Genomic DNA, 21,047 nt, shown 5'->3' with positions numbered 1-21,047 from the left:
TATATATAGTTAGCTATGTATATTTTTAGATAGTAAATATCTATTTTATATATATAGTGTATGAGGATAGAGTATAGTGAGTATATAGTGTATATATATATAGATATATATCTGTATCAATATATGTATATATGGTGTATATATATATATATATATATATTTGAATAGTTATATATATATTTATATATATTTAAAGAAAAAATGATTATTATTATATATATATATATATATTTACTAATGTTAATTAATACATTATAACATTAAGATATAGTTGTTGATGTTGATGTTGATGCTGATACTGATACTGATGCTGATGCTAATCCAAATGCTTATCCAATTGTATTTTACGGTGGGTGGTATAAAATTAAGTGGTTTATCAAAACCATCAAGTAAATATAAATGCGTAATGGTTGCTGGAATTGAATTAAGTGTTAATTGATACTTGATGTTTTGTAAACCCAAGTGTTCTTCGGTGGGAGATATAAAATCAAGTGGTTGATCAAAACCATTCATTAAATATAATGATTTTTTTTGTTCCATCTTTTTATTTAATTGTTGATAGTTATTATCTAATTGTTGTTGATTTACATTCTTTCTCAAAATGATAATAATAATTTAAGTACCTTATTTGTTTTCCAACATTAATACAATTAGTACTAACTGTAATAATTAATATTTATATTTTTGTTTATAGGGAAAAGATAAAAAGAAAACCCATCAAATGAAAAGGATTTAGAAAAAAAAATCATTCAAATTAAGAACAACAAAAAGGTTTAAAATATGGATATAATGGATTTAGAGAATACATTACAAAATTTAAATACCAAATTATAGAAGACGAAAAGAAAAGTTTCGTTTTAACAATCCTTTATAATGTTTCTTGTTTAAAAATCATTAAAATATTAAAAATGGAGCTCCTCACAATTTATATAGATAAAATTAAAGAAGAAAAAAAGATATTATAACACCAATTTTAAAATATTTTGTTGTTATGAAACTTTGCTTTCTATTTAATCAGTTGGGGCCTTGTCCAATTACTTACAATTTCTCAAAGCAAACCACCAAAATAATAGGTTTTTCATAAAAGATTTCATAATCCGGGTTCCAATCGAAAGAAATCCTCAATCACTTGTTTATTAGATTAAAAAAGATTTAATAAAAATAAAATTTTATTAAACTATTAAAATACCTTTAAGTATAATTTTGTTTTTATTAATTAATATTAATTGTATCACCTTAAAGTGATTTTTAATAGCAAAACTATCAATTATAATTAATTAGATATTTTTTGCTATGGTGGCACGTAAATGCTAAAAGTTATAAAAAATTTAAAAAAATTAAATTAAAATTTTCAAAGTATAATTATAATATAATATTTTATTACTTACTTTTTCAAGTTCAGCAACAGTCAAAACTCCATCATTATCAGAATCTCGTTTTTGAAAGATTAATTCTGCAACATCTTTAGCAGCTAATAAATAAAATATTAGTTAGTTTTATAACATTTAATTAATTAAATTATAAATTTGAAAATTTACTCTCTTTATCATAATTACGAGTTCTAACTAAGCCTTCAACCAATTCATCAAATGTGATTTTTTGGTCCTTATTTTTGTCATGAGTATCTAAAAATTGTTTTAAATCATTGAAAATAGCTTCTTCTAAATTCTTTTTATTAAATTTAATGACATTTTCTCTAACTTCACTAATTTTAATAGTGCCATCTACAATTACAAAAATTAAAATTTTATTAACAACTCTTAATTTATTAAATTTTAAATAAATATATTATTTTGTTACCTTTATTGGTATCTAACAATTTAAAGATCAATCCAGCCAAAATATTTGGGTTCTTAACATTATTCTGTTTTAAGGTTTCATCAACTTCCTTTCTAGTTAAACTTCTATCTTCATTTCTGTCATAATGTTGTATCATTAATACCTATAAAAATATAATAATTAAGTTAGATATATTATTATAATCAAATCAAATTAAATTAAAACTATTAATTATATACATACAATTTCACTTTCAATTTTATCACATACTTCTAATATTTTATATTTGATTTTTATTTTTTATTTAATAAAAAAAAATGAAAAAAAAAAACTATTTATACAATTTATTTAATGAAACAATTTAATATTAAAAAAAAAATTTAATTCGAATTTACAAATTATCCAATTTTTAAGCCCCAATTTTTATTTTTTTTAATATTAAAAAAATTATTTATTAAACAATTTTTTTTTTAATATCCAAAAAAAATATTTTTATTCTAATTTACAAATTTTCCTCTTTTGTTTTTTTATTCCAACTGATGAATTATCTTTTTTTTGTTTTTTATAACCCCCAATTTTTTTTTATTTTTTTTTACATTTTAAAGACATTAAAATAATATTTATTTGCAGTGTTAAATTGGTGAAATTAAAATAAATTGGTATTTACTTGAAAAAAAACCTGTTTTTTTTAAAATTTGTTGAGGAAAAGTTTTAAGCACCAAAATTATATATAATCTTTTTTAAAATTTTAAAAAAATTTCCTCAAAGATATAAAAAAAAAAAGTTTTTTATAAGGATTGAAAAAATACAAAAAATAAAAAAAAAAATTTTAAAAAAAAATAAATAAAACAAAAAAAAAAATCCAAACCATAATTATTAACCCTTATAAAATATTTTTGGCTCCATTTGAGAAGAAAAAAGAGTTAACATTTAATATTAAAAAATGAATTAATTTTTTTTTTTTTTGTTAATATTTTTATATTATTTATGATTATTTTTTAAGAAGTTTGAATTTCGATGGGAAAATAATTAAAAAAAAATTAAAAAAATTTTTTTTGAAATTTTATAAAAATAATTTATTTTTTCAACGCAAAAATTTTAATAAAAAAATAAACATTAAATAATGTCAAATAATCAACAATATGATACCAAATGCTCAGATCATCCCCACCAAGATATTATTTTAATATGCTCAAATTGTCCAAACAACCCTCCTGTATGTAAATATTGTATTTCTGGTATTCATAATGGTCATAGTTTTAAAGACATTTATGATGATAATATTAGAAATCAAATAGAACATGATTTTAAAAATCAAACAATACCAAAATTAAACAACTATATAGAAAATAATAATAAAATATTGGACGAATCAAACAATCACTTTAAACAAATTAACGATAACCATAAAAAGAATTTAGAAAAAACTAAAAAAATATTTATTGGGTTAAAATATATTATCGATGCAAAAGAAAACGATGTCAAAAGATTATTAATGACCAAATTAGACGAAAATAAAGATGTAAATAATACAATAACAGCAACAATAGAAAACAATAATAATAAAATTAACAGTGCTATTAAATATAATAGTGATGTTAATAATAATAATATTAAAAATAATGAATTTATTGAGCTTTTAAAACACAATCATCAATGTAACAATCTTTTATCAAATATAAATAATGATATCTTACAAGAATATAAAGATACTCAGTTAATAATTAAAGAAAATGATCTCGATTCAATCAAAGATCTAATAAATAGCTATTTAGAAGTACTTGATATTCCTTTTTTTAAAAAAGATTTAAAAACTCTAAAATGTAAGTTTTAACATTAAAATTTTTTATTTTTATTTTATATTAATTAATTCCTTTTTATAAAGTATTAAATAAAGAATTTGCAATTTACGAAGAGGGGTGTGATATTAGTCATTTAGAAATTAGTCACATTGCTATTGGACCTATCCAACATTTACCCAAAACTATTCCAGAAACAGTTACAGATTTATGTTTACTAGATGGCTTTAATCAACCTCTTAATTTTATACCACCCACCGTACAAAGGTTGTATTTAGAAAACATCAAGTATCAATTAACACCTGATTCAATTCCAGCAACCGTTACACATTTACATTTACTTGATGGCTTTGATCAACCACTTAATTTTATACCTCCCACCGTGAAAATCTTGCATTTACAAAACATCAATTATCAATTAGCACCTGATTCAATTCCAGCAGCCGTTACGCATTTATATTTACTTGATGGCTTTGATAAGCCTCTTAATTTTATACCACCCACCGTAAAATACTTGTATTTAGATAACATCAAATATCAATTAACACCTGATTCAATTCCAGCAACAGTTACACATTTATATTTACTTAATGGCTTTGATCAATCACTTGATTTTATACCACCCACCGTACAGCACTTGTATTTAGATAACATCAAATATCAATTAACACCTGATTCAATTCCAACAACAGTTACACTTTTATATCTACTTTATGGCTTTGATCAACCACTTGATTTTATATCTCCCACCGTAGAACACTTGGGTTTACAAAACATCAAGTATCAATCAACACTTAATTCAATTCCAGCAACCGTCACGCATTTATATTTACTTGATGGCTTTGATAAACCTCTTACTTTTATACCACCCACCGTAAAATACTTGTATTTAGATAACATCAAATATGAATTAATACCTGGTTCAATCCCAAATCATTTACTTTCTCTTAATTTTGATTATGGTTTCTCCCAACGTTTTACAAAAGGTATTATTCCTGACTCTATAACTTCTATTTATATAGGGGATGTGGTACATCCTTTAGAACCTAACTCCATTTCAAACCCCGATCAAAAAATTTTTTATAGTTTCAACTACAAACATCCAAAAATAAAAATTTAAAATTAAATAAAATATAAAATAAAAAACAAATTTCAGATATCTTAAATACTATCACCCAAAAAGAGCATAGTCAATATCCAGACTCTTTATCTTGAAACAGAAATTTAAAAACTATACAATCGATAAAAATAAAATAAAATAAACCTTAAAATATATATTTAAGGAGTTAAAATATATTATCGATACAAAAGAAAACGATGTCAAAAGATTATTAATGACCAAATTAGACGAAAATACAAAAATAAATAACATAATAACAGCAACAATAGAATTGTTAAAATCTATTTTTTATAAATATTATTTATTTTATTACAATATACGAACATACCAGGCCACCAATTCAATTATGTGAATCTGGTAAAATAGATCACTTTTAAATACCTCTTTAAACAAACAAATGAATTCTCTTTCAAACGTATTTTAAAATGTCAATTATTATAAAAATAAAATGGTTTGAAAATGGGCGGAAATGAAAAATTTATGATGTGTTTGTGCTATTATTTTAGATTTATTGGTAAATTTTATATATGGAGATTTTAGATTTATTTAAATTTTATTGAATACTATTTTGCTCGAGGATGGGAGATTAAGTTTAATAAGTGGTTGATCGAAATTTCTACCAAATGTTAAGATTTTAACTGAAGAGGGTATATCACCCTCTTTAATTGGTTGATTGAAATTGGTACCGAATGTTAAAATTGTAACTGAAGAGGGTATATCGCCTTCTTTAAGTGAATGATTAAATTTTTCACCAAATTTTAGGTATGAAACTGATGAGGGTATATCACCTTTCTTTAGTGGGATGTTGAAGTGGTAGCTTAAAGCTAATTTCGAAACTGATGGGGGTATAGATCCTGGACCAAGTGGTTGATTAAAATAAAGACCTAATTTTAAATTTGTAACAGATAATGGTATATCACCTTCTTTAAGTGGCCTGTCAGAACCTTCAAATTTTAATTTTTTAACTGATGATGGAATATCACCTTGTTTTAGTATTTGATTGAAGTGGGTTCCAAATGTTAATTTAGTAACTGATATTGGTATGTCCCCTGGTTTAAGTGGTTGATCAAAGCAGCTTCCAAATACTAATGTTGAAACTGATAAGGGAATAGACCCATGCGTAAGTGTTTGATTAAACTGAAAACCTAATACCAATGTTGAAACCGATGAGGGAATGTCCCCTGGTTTAAGTAGTTGATTGAAATCTCTACCAAACTTTAAGATTTTAACTGAGTGTGGTATGTCGCCTGCTCTAAGTGGTTTGTTAAAATAGAAACCGAATGTTAAGATGGAAACTGATAACGGTATATCGCCTTGTTTAAGTAGTCTATTGAAATCTCTACCAAATGTTAATTTTGTAATTGAACTTGGTATATGGCCTTCTCTAAGAGACTGATTGAATCCTAATCCAAATTGCAATTCTGTAACTGATATCGGAATATCTCCTTTATTAAGTGGCTGATTGAAATCTCTACCAAATATTATTTTCTTAACAGATAATGGTATTTCTCCTTTTTTTAGTGGCCTATTGAAAAACACACCAAATATTAATGTTGAAACCGATGAGGGTATATCACCTTGTTTAAGTAATTGATTAAAACGACTGCCCAGTATCAATGTCTCTACCGATGATGGAATTCCATATGCTTCAAGTTGTTGATTGAAATGATAACCCAAATCCAATGATTTAATTGTAGGTGATATTTTTTTAAAGTCATATGGTACATTGGGAATATTTAATCTAATGATTTCAACTGCTGGCAATAAATCATAGCTAAAGTCTTCTTTAAAATCTATTGTTACATTTATTAAATAGTCTTTGTTTGTATATGCTATAAACTCTCCTTTTGATTTGAATGTAATATTTTTATATATATAATATTTAAAATGTTTTATAATTTCATTTCTTAAAACAACATTCCTCCAAACTTTTAAAAATAAATTATTTTGATTTTCCATCCAAATGTTTAATTATAAAAAAATAAAAATAAACCAAAATTAAAATTTTTTTATTTTTTTATTTTTTTATTTTTTTTAAATTTTTAATTTTTTTATTAAAATACATTCTGGAAATAAAATAGAAATATACACAAGCATTTTTTATTTGTTTTCAAAAAGTGAAACTTTTATTCCTTTTTTCTTTTTTGAAACTATATTTTAAAAATATTTTTTTTTTTTTTTTTTTTTTTAAATGTGTGATGTAATTTGTTTATTAATTGTTACAGATACTATAAAGCATTGTACATTGATTTAAATAGCTGATTGATTCTTTTTCACAGTACTTTTGGTGGCAGGAGCCTTTTACAAAGTATCTTTCCAAATGGGGCTCAGTATTTATATATACACAATGGTGATTGATATAGCATTGGTCTCTTTCTTTTCTTAGACGTTTACATTTATCAGTTGATGAAAATTCTGGAATACATTTTTTTGTTTTACCGTCACAAAAATAGTTTCTTGGGCATTCTTGAGTAACACAGTTTTTAATACTGTTGGTAATTGTTCCGGGTTTAGTGCATTTGCAAACGGTTTCACCTAATTTTTCATCATACTGAAATATTGCTTCACCAGATTCGCATGCATCCATTGTGTCAAGGTTAGTAGTTGAGCAATCTTCACCTTCTTTTAGTGAGTATTTTTTAATACATTTACCATTTACACAGGTATCATTGACACTACATTCATATCCATAATGACAGTACCCACCAGTAGATGAAAAGGGTTTACAAATTCTTTCTACATTTTCGGTACAATTTATATCACATTCTCCCCCAGTACAATAGTGTTGACTTGGACAGCTATCAATAAAACCACAGTCATTTGTTTTTGTATTTGTACATTTTGATTTAATACATTCTAAAGACCCCAAACATTCATCTGATCTTGAACACACTTCACCAAAACCTACAAAATTATATCCTCTGCAATAAAATGGAGCACCCTTTTTCAATGAGTCACATATTAGACCAAACCCACATTCCTCACTATCGTAGCATATTTCACCCTTTTGTTTAGATGGTTTACAAATACCAGCATGTTGATTTGTTTCATTATGGTATTTTCTATCCATGCATCTATATCCTGGTGGACAGTGTTCAATAAAAGAGCAAACTGAACCAGGGCTAGAACAGGTATAACCTTTAAGAGTTTCAGATGCAAATATAAAATGACTTATGTTTATAGAAATGAAGAAAACTAAAAAAAATTTTAAAAAAAGCATTTTTTTTCTTTATTAGTATAATGATTATAAAATAAATAAATTGAAATTGAAATTAAATATTTTTTTTTATTATTTGTTTTGAAAAATCTTAATTTTTAAAGATTGTTTTAGTTTTTTATAAATATTTAAAATGAAATCTAACCCCTATTTTTTTCTATTTTTAAGGATTAGGGTGTTGGTATAACAATAAAATTATTTTTTCTATTACTGATGCATATATAGACTTTAAAAAATACACAAACAAAACTTTAAATAAATAGGGTATAAAAACAAAATGTGGGTTTATTGTAACACAAGGGGACAAAGCTAATTGCCTATAAAAACTACTTAGTCTACTCAATTTAAATTAAAACTTAATAAAGTTTGGTACAAAAATATTTTGCAACCTGTTACATAATATCCAGCAAACAGAATTATGATTATCCATTTTTATTTGTTTGTTTTTTTATATTTGAACTGAATAGTATTACATTACTATTTATTGGATCTAATTATACTATTTTATTATTATAATATTGAACCTAATACCATTATTAATTTTATTAAAAATTAATATTATTACTATTAAATTCTTCACATATTTATTGGAATATTTTAATTGATAATTTAATATAACTGTGATATTTTTTTTTTTTTTTTTTGATCAAAAAAATTCCTCATTATAATTTAATTTGTGTTAGGTCTAAAAATTTAAATGTGATAAATTTACTCAACTGAAAAAATAAAATTTAAAAATATTAAAAAAATAATAAAAAATAAAATAAAAAAAAAATAAAATAAAATTTTAAAAAAATTAAAAAAAAAAAAATTATATACGAAAAAAATAGAAAAAAAAATTAATACCATTTTTTTAAAAAATATATAATTATATATATTACAGTTTATTTCTTTTTTATTTTCCTTTATAAATTAATTTTTATAAAAATAGAAAACAAAAATTGATGTAATCTTAATTATTCTTATGTATAAATAAAGTATTCAATTAATCCTAAATTATAATAAATAAAAAAAATATCATACAATAACACATAAGCACACACAAAATAAAAAACACACATACACACACACATACACACACATACAAATAGTTTTTTTTTTTCAATTTTAAAATATTATTATTATAATAAAAAACACATTTAATAATAATTTTGTACATATATCATTAAAATATAAATAAATAAATAAATAAATAAATAATAATAATAATTTAATAAAAATAAAAAATAATTTTTTTAATTTATTTAAACTAACAAATTATCATCCACACAAAATATATCATATAATTAAATAATAAGATTAATAAATAAATAAAGTAGATATATATAAATAAGAAAAATGATAACCTATAAAAATAAAAGTGGTGGTGGAAATATATTTTATATAATAATAATATTTTTATTATTGTTTCTAATAGATGGTAGTAGTAGTAACATCAACAATAGTACAGATATATCAAACAGCAATAGTACAAATGTTGATGATAATAATAATAATAATAATAATAATAATAATAATAATAATAATAATAATAATAATAATAATACAAACTTTAGTAACGAATATCAACTATTTATTGATAGACCTTATTGTAATAGCTTAAAAATAATAAACTCAACATATGATACTTGTTTAGATTTAGATATTGAATGCGCGTATCACTCTATAGTTATATCAAAAGAAATAATACCTGGTGATATTTATAACTATAATGCTGTAGTCAATGTATCTCTTGGTTCAAATTGCACAGAATCCCTTACTACTGTTTACATTCTGTGTCCATATACAGATATAAATAGTAATATAACAAAAAATACAAATAAAACTGGGGCTAATGGTATAGAAATAATATGTCCAATAGTTTACTCTAATTTTACAAATAACAACAATAATACAAATAATAGTACCGAACCACCAATTATATCACCACCAACTTTTAATATATCATTTAAAAATGAATGTAATTTTACAAAACTAAATGTTTCAGAAAACCATTGTACTATAATTAGTAATTGCACAAATTGCGGCGTAACTAGGTGTCCGTATAGATCACTTATTATCACAAATTCAACAATTGATCAACAAGTTAAATATAATATATCACTTTACACAAGCCCAACATGTACAAATACAGTTTATACTTTTCCGATTGATTGTAATGGAACAGGTATATATGATAATGGTAGATTTAATTTAACATGTCCATATAGTAGCGGTGGTAGTGGTGATGGTAATAATACAAGCAGTGATGGTAGTAATGCAAATAGTGGTAGTAGTAGTAGTAATAATAATAGCACTAGTAGTAGTGATTCAACAATATATAATAGTAGTGAATCAATAGTATATGAATTACCAATTTATAAATTATTAAATCAATCATATTCAACAAAAAATGGGTCTTGTGAAATTTTCATACAGTATACTTTTAATAGTTCAAGCTATCATTTTATAAGTGCAAATAATTCGAAAAGAGTACAAATAGAATATATTAACTCACAACCAGTAGTATTTATTAACTATCAAATAACCGAGCCTCACTCAACAATAAAACAGCATAATATAACATTCAAATATTTAGATCACGAAATTACATTCGAACCACATAGTTATACATTAAAATGTCGAGAAGTTTCAGGACCAATCTATTTACCAGTACCAATTTCTCCATATCTTTTAAATTACAGACAATATTACCCCATTTACAACAAAGAAGGAAGCTATTATTCAATAGTCTTAGCGACAACCAAACCAATTTATCACTTGAATAGAAAGTTTAAATTTTTATCAACTGACAACATTATAATTAAAAGCTATCAAGATTATTATTCATCAAACTCAACATTCTTAGTTTGTCAAACTAAAATTATTTATGAGCTTCTCAAACCAGATAATATTTTAAATTTTGATAATAGTTCATATTATGGTAAACCAATTATTCAATTAGAAGTTTCTTATCCAGATTATAATATACAGACAGAAATATTCGATTTCTATAATCCATTTATTTGTAAGTGAAAAATAATTTAATAATAGTATAAAAATAGTTATTAACTTTTTTTTTTTTTTTTTTATCTTTAGACACATCTACATTAAATGATGGTAGAATCAAATATTCAAATTTAACAAAATTTTACAATGATAAACAAGTAAATTACTTTTTTTCAATTTCAAGAACAACAAATTCAGGAAATATGGAAGATATGGTATATCCAAGAGTTTCAATTAATGATATAGAATCGAATTCATTGTTCCCAGTTTATGGTAATGGTTTTAATTCAACTTTTTATGGTTTTTATAGCAATTCAATAAGAGAGGGTAAAAGTGACATAGATTTATATACATTTGGTTATAATATGGAATCAAATATTTACAACTATACTGTAGATCCAATAGAATCAATAAAAGTAGATCAAATTTTACCTATAATCAGTGATGGTGATTCAAATATTCTTTCGACAATCAAATCGTTTAATATAACTAATGGTTTAAATGTTACCTCTTATAGAATATTAAGTGTTGAATTCATTTTAAATACTACATCTTTCCCTCAGTTATATCAACAAGCTCAAAATCAATATCAAATTAGAGTTAAGTATGATTCTTTCGATAGTACTCCATTAGATTTTCCATACGGCTTCTTCAAAAGAAATTTCGACAATCCAAATATTTGGAAATTTTCAATCTCTAAAATTATACCAACTCACACAAAGAAAAGAGTTAGTTTTTCAGTATTTATCAAGAATAATGATGAGGGTGCTTTTGACTATATTACCGATGATAGTCATGATCCAACTGAAGAGTACGATGGAGAAGATGGCAAATTAATTAAACAAACATTCATTGACATTGTTCCTCTCTCATCCAACCATACAATCGATAATGTTCCACCAACATTAACAAAAGTAGAAATTGATCAAATTGACAAAATGAATGGTATTCTTCGTATTGGTGCTTTTGATAACTCGTCAGGTATTAGTATAATTAGAGCAGGATCAATCGAATTCACTTCTTCAGATTTAACCAAAGGAACAGTTTATGAAGGTTTATTCGAAAAATATTTAAATTATTTCAATCTTACAAATATCAATGAAATCTATTTACAAGATGGTGCTGGTAATATTAAAGTTGTTCCATTTCAAATAATTTGGCCAGTTACAGAACCTGGTACTCTTTCTAATGTTTGGTTTAAATTAGTGAATGAATCTAGCAGTGAAAGTGATAATAAGACTGAAGAAACTGACTACATATCACCATCCTCAGAAGCATCAAGTGAAAGAGAAGGTTTCATTTATAAGGTTTTTATCAAATATTCATCATATTCCAATATTGATATTAGTGACAAGAAAAAGTTTACACCAGGTTTCCAACTATTCTATAGCACCAAAACTGCATCCAACTTTAAAGCATCGCCTACCTATAAGCTTTTAACCTACAACGAATTAAACGACCATTACTCTGCAGAATTCTATTTACCTCCAAATTTATTCAATCAAGCATTACAATATTTAATAGTTTCGGCTGGTAAAATTTATGATCCGTCATCATTATCATCATTAATTGGTTTAAATCAAATAGTTTTAAGACCACCACCAAAAAATATTTGTAAGTAATTAATTAATATAATTATGTTGTCTTTTAAAATTATAATTTTATTAATTGTTTTTTTAATATTTTATTTTAGATTCTGATCAAATGCCACCATTTATTCAAAAGATTACAACAGTACCAGCCAATGGTATACTTAATTATGACCCAGATTCAACCAATTTCTTTGGATGGGATATTACATTTTTTGATCAAAAGAATGGTTTCCAATCGGGTAACATTTCAATTACAAGTAATCTAAATTTAATAGGTTATCAAAAATTCTTTACATTAGAAGATTCATTAGAGAAATTAACAAACATCGAAACTCCATCATTTGCATGGAGATTCCCAGTTACATCTTGTAGAGATCAAAAGTTTACAATCTCGTCTCTTTCATTAATGGATTTAAATGGACATTACAGTAGCACCCTATTTGACCTACCAAACTATATTAATCCAATATTCCCATATGGCAACTTAAAAGATTTACTATCAAATTATTCAATTACTTTAAATTGCACAAGAGGTAAATATTCATTAGCGCTTAATTTTATTTTAATTTTTACTTTATAAATATTAATACCTTTTTATTTTGTATAGAATTAAGTACCATAAGAGATGATAAAGATCCACCAATTCTAGAATCATTCAAAACCATTACAAATGTAATTGATGTTGGTGTAATTAATAGAACTATTCAAATTTGGTTTGTCGTATATGATGGAGGGTCTGGTATATTAATGGAGCAAAACCCAATAGTTTATTTAGAGAATTTAAGAGGTGAAAAATATTCATTTTATTCCTCTATTCAAGGTGTAGAGCCATCAAGTGGAGCTGTTAGACACTATAGAGCCCTTTATAATGTTACTATTGACGTCCCATTTGGATTTGGTAATCCTGATGGTTTATTATTATCGGTCGGTAATTTATGTGATAATAATCTAAATGTAATTGGGTATCCCGCTTCCAATATTAGTAACTCTTTTATTCAAACAACTTATAAACCATCACCAATCATCTCTAAAGCATCCTATAGTCAAAACTCACCAACTACTCTTACAATCTTCGGTCATAATCTCCAGTCGCAACTAAATGATAATTCAAATATATTTGTAAAGATTGATTTTGGATATGGTTATGTAACACAAAAAATTGCTTTCAAATCAGGTCTATTAATTACCGTCTATCTCTCAAATACCACCGCAAGTCAATTTACAGTAATAGTTAGCGTTGATGGTATTGAAAGTAATAAATTCCTTGTAACTCCATTTATTCCAGATGATTCTAACAATACCGAGCCATTCTCGTGCCCAAATAATTGTGGTGGCCCTGCTAATGGTGAATGCGATTCCGATTTTGGTTGCAGATGTAACTTTGGTTACGCTGGTCCAGATTGTACCTCGATTTCCGTATCTCTACCAGCCCCAACCATTGATTACAATCAACCATCCAGAGTTTTGGAAACAAATAACAGGATTTCTTCGTCGATCAATGTTTTAGGTATTCGTGAAATAGATGAATCAACAAATGAAGTCATTAAAGAAACCTATTTCAATAATAAATCTTGGAGATTTATAGATAGAAGCAACTCACTTTATAACTATCAACACACATACGCAACACTATTCCTATCAAGTGACGGTTACATTACACAACTTAATGCTACACTCAGATGGTTTGATGAAGATGAAAGAAAACTATCAATCACCTTTGCCGATATAGCCTACAGATTAAACCCATCATCATTAAAATATATTTTCCATATTGGCAAATACTCTTTCAAAAATGAAAACTGCTATTTACAATTAATTATGGATGCATCTATAGAATCTACAAGTCATACCGATATTTGCTCATACATTGAATCTGGTGAAGATAGTGCAGGCTCTGATTATTTTAAACTTCAACTCAATGGTCATGCATTATATGGTCGTTTCTTAAAGAGACAATTATTAAATAGTAAAATTACAAAAACTGTAAACAGCCTTGGTATCAATAAAACAACTAGAACAGCGGTCCCATATGCTAGTCGTACTGAAATTGGCATTTTCATCCCATATTACACAAATAAAGCTGAAGTAGATCCAGATTTTTCAATTCTTTTAGAAAGTACTTTGGCTTCAGAAAGAGCAACTGCAACATGTACCAATTTTGGTCTATCAAGATCTCAAATCTATGCAATTATAGCAGCCGTTATTATCTTTGTCATAGGTGTAATATCAATATCAATGATTTTTGTTGCCAAAAAATATAGCCACCTCAAAATTTTCCAATGCTCAAATAAAAAACGTATTATAAAATCAAAAAAGATGGTTGGTGGTAAAATCAAAATGGAAAGATTTAAATAATAAAAATATTGAATAAAACTATTTATTTAAAAAACTATATGATCTATTTTTTTTTTTTTAAAATTTAGCTTGTGACAATCAAAAACAAACAATATGATTCACTTTTATATTATATATTTCTTTTTTTAAATTAAATATATATATTTCAAAATTATTTTAAAATTTTATTTAAAAATAATAAATAAAACACTTAACTTTTTTTTTTTAAAATTTATTTTTTTTGTATTATTTTTTGGGGGGGAAAAATAACTGTTTAAAATATGGTTGCAAAAATGGGTTTAATTTTTTTTATTAATATCAAATCAAAAGTTTTTTTAATTCAATCTCATCATCTAAATTTATTTCCAACCCTTTTTTTTCTTAATAAAAAAAAACCCACACCCAAAAATAAAAAAAAAATGGGGTATAATCAAAAATAATAACTTAATTTTTGATAGTCACCCCTATCATAAAACCATCCTTTTTTTAATTTTAACTTGTACCACTGATTTTTTAAGAAAGTGAAGTGGAAAAAAAAAAAACAATATTTAAACACCCAACATGTTGAATTCGGATTCTCCAATTAAAAAATATAAATTTTTTTTTTTTTTTTTTTTTTTTTTTTTTTTTTTTTTTTTTTTTAGTATTGATACATTTAAAACCTTTTTTTTTTTTTGTTTTATTTTTTATAAATATATATATATAAAATGAATAAGATTATAACTGTTTTATTTTTATTTATTATTTTTAATAATAATTTCAATATTGCTTTTCATGGTGGTAAAGAGTTAACCAAAGTTGAAGAAATTCAACAAGCATCATTCCGGTTTTTAATTTCATCTGCCTATAGAAATTCACAAAAAAGTAGAGAATGGTGTGAAGAATCAAAAGTTGTCGGAGGTAGACCTTACCTATGGAGTGACCACAGAACCATGGCTATTAACTATATTGACCTATACATTGCTCTTCAATTTGATACTGCTTGTGAAACCCAACTGAAAGATTTAAGAAAAATATACTTTGACCAAGTTGCACAACCTACACCATTTAATGATAATAAAGAGTTTTGGGAAGGTACTCTTTTACCAAAAATGCTTGATGCTTTCTCCTGTGGCTTTACCAGTAGTAAGATTGAAGACTTTGACTTTGTATCAGATGATCTTTTAACAGATTTTAATACTGACCAAACTAAACAAAAGATATGGCATATGATTAATGACTATATGCTTAGTATTTACAAACAAAGAGAAAATCCAAATAGAAGATTAGACTTTGATGCTGGGCTTTATGTTCCATTCCTTGATACATTAAGCAATACCTCATATACCTTTGATCAAAATATGAGAGTTGGTTTCCCAACCTATATCGGTAGAAGTCTCTGGCATATTTTCCATACAATTGCTCAAAGAATATCTGATAGTGAATGTACTGATACTTCATTTTATGAACACATCACTGAACTATTCAAAAACTTTATGGTAGCTTTTGCAAGAGGTCAACATCCATGCCCATTTTGTAGAGAGCGTAAGTAATAATATTTATTAAATAATATAACTAAAAAACTAATTCTAATTTTATAAAATTTTTTTAAAAATATCTTTTTTAATTTTTTTTAATAATTTTAGATTTTGCAAGCCATGTACTTATTAATGATCGTAATACAGAAGATCCATTATCAAGTGAAGCTGTACGTTTTTATCCAATTGAACATTTGTTAATGGGCGGTGTTGTTGGCGATGCTAAAGCCAAATTCTCCACAATCACATCAACAGATAAAAGATCTTTAGCAGCTTTCTTTTGGAAACTCCATAACACTGTAACATCATCTGTCGAAGCCTCTTGCTCTTGCTATATGGAAGAGTCTTATGATACTGATCCTTATAAGTGTATTTTTAACAGTGAATCAATAGAGCAAAAACGTTATCCAAGACAATACAGATCATACCCATTCATGAAACGTTTCGAATTCATTTTAACACCAGACCACAACTTCACATTGTATAAAGAAACAAGAGAATCATTTAAATCAACAAATAATGAAATAAATGCACTCGATACCTTGGAATTAAGAAAAGAACTTTTCTGGTACTGGAAAAATGGAACTAAAGTCAGTGAAGATACAAATAAAACAATTCAAAAACTAACTGATTTAATTGAAAAAATGACCAAAGAGTTTTTAGATTCACCAATTCTTTCAGTATACTCCTATACTACAAACCCATTAAATTGTGAAACATCAACCCAGTATTTAAATGACCTATTAAACTCTACATCTAAAATTGAAGCTCCTCTTTTTGAAATTCCTATTATACCAGAACTTTGTGAAAAACATGTTGTACCATCAGCCTGTGATAAACAGTATAAAACCAATACAACAACTATTATTAAAGAAGAAGAAAAATCCAGTAGCCATCATAGCAGCCATAGTAGCTCTGTAAAACTTAATTATAGCTATCTTTCTGTTTTATCAATACTATTTTTAATAGTTTTTAATATTTTCTAAAAAACTATAAAAAAATAAAATAAATGTATTTAATTTATTATATAATTTAAATTCTCTTTTATTTATTTATTTTAATTTATCTAAATTATTTTTATCGATAATACCAATATCTAAAATTAAAGATGTAACTAAATTCATTGGGGTTACATCGAAAGCAGGGTTAAAAGTTTTTGAATTCTTTGGAGCCCAACGAACAGTACCAAATGCACCAGATGCACCTTGAACTTCAGATGATGAACGTTCTTCAATTGGAATATCTTCACCAGTTTCACATTTGATATCTACAGTGGACATTGGAGCGACAGCATGGAATGGCACATTATGGTGATGAGCTAAAACTGAAACGCCATAGGTACCAATTTTATTTGCAAAATCACCATTACGGCAAATACGATCAGCACCTACTAATACTCTTTGAATTTTACCACTACGCATTAATGTAGCTGCCATATTATCACAGATTAAGGTGTATGGAATACCTTCACGCTCTAATTCGTAGGTTGTGAGACGACCACCTTGTAAGAGTGGTCTAGTTTCGTCTACATAAACATGAATATTTTTTCCTTGTTTGTGGGCTTCTCTGATTACACCTAAGGCTGTACCTGCACCTACAGTAGCTACACTTCCAGTATTGCAATGTGTGAGGATAGACTCTCCATGTTGGATTAATGATGCACCAAATTCTGACATTTTTCTACACATCTCAACTTCGTTCTTTATAATTGACATTGCAATTCTGCCTAAATTTTCTGCTGATAAATCACGTTTATCCTCTGCTTGTTTAACTTGCATCATTTCGTCAATTGAATACATTAAGTTAACTGCTGTTGGTCTACTTTCTCTAAGTTCCATTGAAATTCTTGTGATGTCTTCTTTGGTTAATTTACTTTCGTTTAATAAAACATGATTGTATAAACTCATGGAGGCTCCTACACCTATTAATGGGGCTCCACGAACTGATAGTTGTTTAATATATGTAATCATATCGCTTGGATCATTTACGAGTAACCATTCTTCGATATCTGGTAATTTACGTTGATCTAAAATTTCTAATTTTTTTTCTTCTTTATTATATCTAATTGATAAAAAATTAAAAGTTTCCATGTTTTATATATATTTATTATTTGAACGAAAAATAAAAAATTAAAAATTAAAAAAAAAAAAAATTAATATGATTTTTAATAAATAAAAAAAAAAAAAAAAATTAAAAATTAAAAATAAAATTTTTTTTTTTTTTTTTTTTAAATGGTGTGTGTTAATCTATTTATGGAATAAACAATGTTTTATTTGATTGAATAAAAATTTAAAACAAAATACTTTTAGTAAAAAATAAATAAAAAAAGTAATTATTGAAATTAAATTAATTAATAAATAACAATGGAATTAGGTTATAAAAAAAATTATTTTAATTTTTTTTTTTTTTATTTTAAAACTAGTTTTTCAAAAAAATATTTTTTTTAATTTTTTTTTTAATTTTTATTTTTTTAATTTATTATATTATATTATACTTGTAATATAAAAAGATAATAAAAAGAATAATGGATTGGTTATTTACATTTATTATATGTTATATTATTTTTGCTGTATTTGTACTGTATACCTTACTAATGGGTCAAACTCAATTCCACAAAGATGGTTTCATTGGTTGGTGTCATATGTTTTTAACCTCGGGTTTACAAGAATTTTGTGTGTAAGTAGTTTATGAAATGAGGAAATATATGTTTATTTATTTACTAATTTTCTGTTTTTTTTTTTTTTTTTTTTTTTTTAAAAAAGAGGATGTTTTTCAAAAATTTGCCCAAAAAGATTAAAAAAAATGTCAGATTCATGTTATAATTATTTCATGTTTAAACCAAACCATTTATTACAAGGATTTTATTTATCATTAGTTGCAGTTGGTTTTTTTTTATTTCATAAAGATTGTTTCCCATATATTGGAACCGAATATATACCTGAATATCATAGATATGGTGCATATGCCTCAATTCTTTTCACCCTTTTCACATTTATTGTAGCAAGTTACTCATCACCAAACTATATTGACGAAAAAAATCATAAAGAGTGTGTTCTCTATCCATATGACCGTTTTCTTTATATTAAAAAAAACTGCGAAACATGTGAGTTTGTAAAGTAAATATCAAATGTAAAATAATTATAATCAAAAAAATAAAAAAAAATACTAATTCAATTTTTACTATAGACCAGCTAGATCCAAACATTGTAGAATTTGTAATAGATGTGTTAGTAAATTCGATCACCATTGTCCTTGGATCAATAATTGTGTTGGAAGAAATAATTTAAGATACTTTTTATTATTTGTATTATCAACATCATTATTATGCGTTTATGGTGCATATTTAAGTGGATGGTCAATGTATACTTTTATCAAAGTCAAAGATATCAAAAATTTAGGCTACACTAAAAATGGTGTTTGGACCCCAGTTCCAACCACTATTATAATCAAATATTTAGCATTCGAATCAAGATCTATTTTACCACTTGGTGTATTTTGTCTTGTTATAGCAGTATTTTTATTATCATTTTTCTTTTATCATATTTATTTAATAGTTAGAAACACCACCACAAATGAATCATATAAATGGGAAAATATAAAAGATCAAATTAAAATTCAAAGATTAGAGGAAAAACTTAAAGAAAAAGAGGAAGAAGAAAGAAAAAAAGAAAACAAATCTCAAACTAGCAGCAGCAGTAGCAGCAAGGATAAAGAAATTAAGAAAAGAAATAAATCAAATAACAACGATAATAAAGAAGATAAATATCAAGTCGAAAAAGATAAAGTTTATTTACCTTTACCCAAAACTTTTAAAGAAATTAAAAATATTTATAATAAAGGTGCTTATTTAAATTTAATGGAAACCTTCTTTCCAAATAATTTTAAATAATTAAATTCGAATGTAAATAAACAATAATATAAAAAAAAAATTCTTATCTTTTTTTTTTATTATTTTTTTTTTTGCGCATTTTTTTTACCACACAGTTTATAATTATTTTCGATTATTAAAAAATTCAAATAATATACTCTTTAACCCATAAAGTGTCATAATTTTTAATATTTTAAATGTCATATGTGTTTAAATTATGAAATATGTTAAAATATTCCAGAAAACAATTTGAAAAAAAGTAATTACTGAGTTTTTTTATGCTCTGGTGTGTTGTAATCTTACAAAAAAAATCACACACAGCTGAGCAGTTGATCAGATTATTATGATAATAAGGAGGATTAAAATTAGCATCAGACCAATGAATAAGTGCTATGGTTTTATTTTTTTTTTTCTTAATTTTTTTAATTTTTTTTTTTTTTTTGACAGCAGTTGCCCCCAATCTTCTCTTTTATGATAAAATAATTAACTGAATTATTTAAATGCAATAATTGAAAAATATTTTTGTTTTCGTTTTTTTTTAAAAATATTTAAATTTTTTTTTTTTTTTTTTTTTTTTTGCCGATTGATTTTTGATAAGGTTTGCGTCATGTGTAAATAAACGAATCAATTATATTATTATAATTAATTTGTTAAAAGAGTGATTTGTGTAATGAGGATTTATATTTCTAATTAAAAATAAAAAAAAACTATAAAATACAGTTGCAACAAATTTAAAAATTTTTTTTAATTTTTTTTTCTTTTTTCTCTAAGGAAATCTCTTTGTACAACTAATAAAATAATAATACATATATATACCTTTTAATTTTATTAAC

The 21,047-nt window shown here is 24.9% G+C and overlaps 7 protein-coding genes across 7 annotated transcripts in view; 4 read left to right on the top strand and 3 right to left on the bottom strand.

Annotated features, from left to right (window-relative positions):
* DICPUDRAFT_25613 (uncharacterized protein) overlaps positions 1-4,698 on the top strand; it is a gene marked incomplete at both ends in the record, with an annotated part of 6,925 nt that extends 2,227 nt beyond the window's left edge. Inside the window, one exon of the mRNA XM_003283310.1 lies at positions 3,785-4,698. Coding sequence (XP_003283358.1) covers positions 3,785-4,698 — 914 coding nt within the window. The remainder of the gene's footprint in view (positions 1-3,784) is intronic.
* A 546-nt stretch (positions 4,699-5,244) lies between these two features.
* On the bottom strand, positions 5,245-6,657 carry DICPUDRAFT_25657 (uncharacterized protein; the record flags this gene model as incomplete). The annotated part of the gene is made up of 2 exons (XM_003283275.1): positions 5,245-6,186; positions 6,502-6,657. The coding sequence occupies 2 exons, from the start codon at positions 6,655-6,657 to the stop codon at positions 5,245-5,247; spliced, it is 1,098 nt and encodes a 365-aa protein (XP_003283323.1).
* A 253-nt stretch (positions 6,658-6,910) lies between these two features.
* Positions 6,911-7,768, bottom strand: DICPUDRAFT_25559 (uncharacterized protein; the record flags this gene model as incomplete). The annotated part of the gene is made up of 1 exon (XM_003283274.1): positions 6,911-7,768. One exon carries the CDS (start codon positions 7,766-7,768, stop codon positions 6,911-6,913), a length of 858 nt encoding a protein of 285 aa, XP_003283322.1.
* A 1,485-nt stretch (positions 7,769-9,253) lies between these two features.
* On the top strand, positions 9,254-14,850 carry DICPUDRAFT_147009 (uncharacterized protein; the record flags this gene model as incomplete). The annotated part of the gene is made up of 4 exons (XM_003283309.1): positions 9,254-10,922; positions 10,994-12,517; positions 12,597-13,028; positions 13,103-14,850. The coding sequence occupies 4 exons, from the start codon at positions 9,254-9,256 to the stop codon at positions 14,848-14,850; spliced, it is 5,373 nt and encodes a 1,790-aa protein (XP_003283357.1).
* A 686-nt stretch (positions 14,851-15,536) lies between these two features.
* On the top strand, positions 15,537-17,332 carry DICPUDRAFT_147008 (uncharacterized protein; the record flags this gene model as incomplete). The annotated part of the gene is made up of 2 exons (XM_003283308.1): positions 15,537-16,353; positions 16,455-17,332. 2 exons carry the CDS (start codon positions 15,537-15,539, stop codon positions 17,330-17,332), a joined length of 1,695 nt encoding a protein of 564 aa, XP_003283356.1.
* Positions 17,333-17,398: 66 nt separating this feature from the next.
* Positions 17,399-18,436, bottom strand: DICPUDRAFT_85815 (translation initiation factor eIF-2B alpha subunit; the record flags this gene model as incomplete). Its single annotated transcript, XM_003283273.1, has 1 exon — positions 17,399-18,436. The coding sequence occupies one exon, from the start codon at positions 18,434-18,436 to the stop codon at positions 17,399-17,401; it is 1,038 nt and encodes a 345-aa protein (XP_003283321.1).
* A 434-nt stretch (positions 18,437-18,870) lies between these two features.
* Positions 18,871-20,235, top strand: DICPUDRAFT_147006 (uncharacterized protein; the record flags this gene model as incomplete). The annotated part of the gene is made up of 3 exons (XM_003283307.1): positions 18,871-19,022; positions 19,109-19,393; positions 19,533-20,235. The coding sequence occupies 3 exons, from the start codon at positions 18,871-18,873 to the stop codon at positions 20,233-20,235; spliced, it is 1,140 nt and encodes a 379-aa protein (XP_003283355.1).
* Between the last annotated feature and the right edge of the window lie 812 nt (positions 20,236-21,047).

Source organism: Dictyostelium purpureum (genome assembly GCF_000190715.1).
Source record: "Dictyostelium purpureum unplaced genomic scaffold DICPUscaffold_6, whole genome shotgun sequence".
NCBI classification, from domain to species: Eukaryota; Evosea; class Eumycetozoa; order Dictyosteliales; family Dictyosteliaceae; genus Dictyostelium; species Dictyostelium purpureum.
This window is presented reverse-complemented; position numbering and strand designations above follow the sequence as displayed.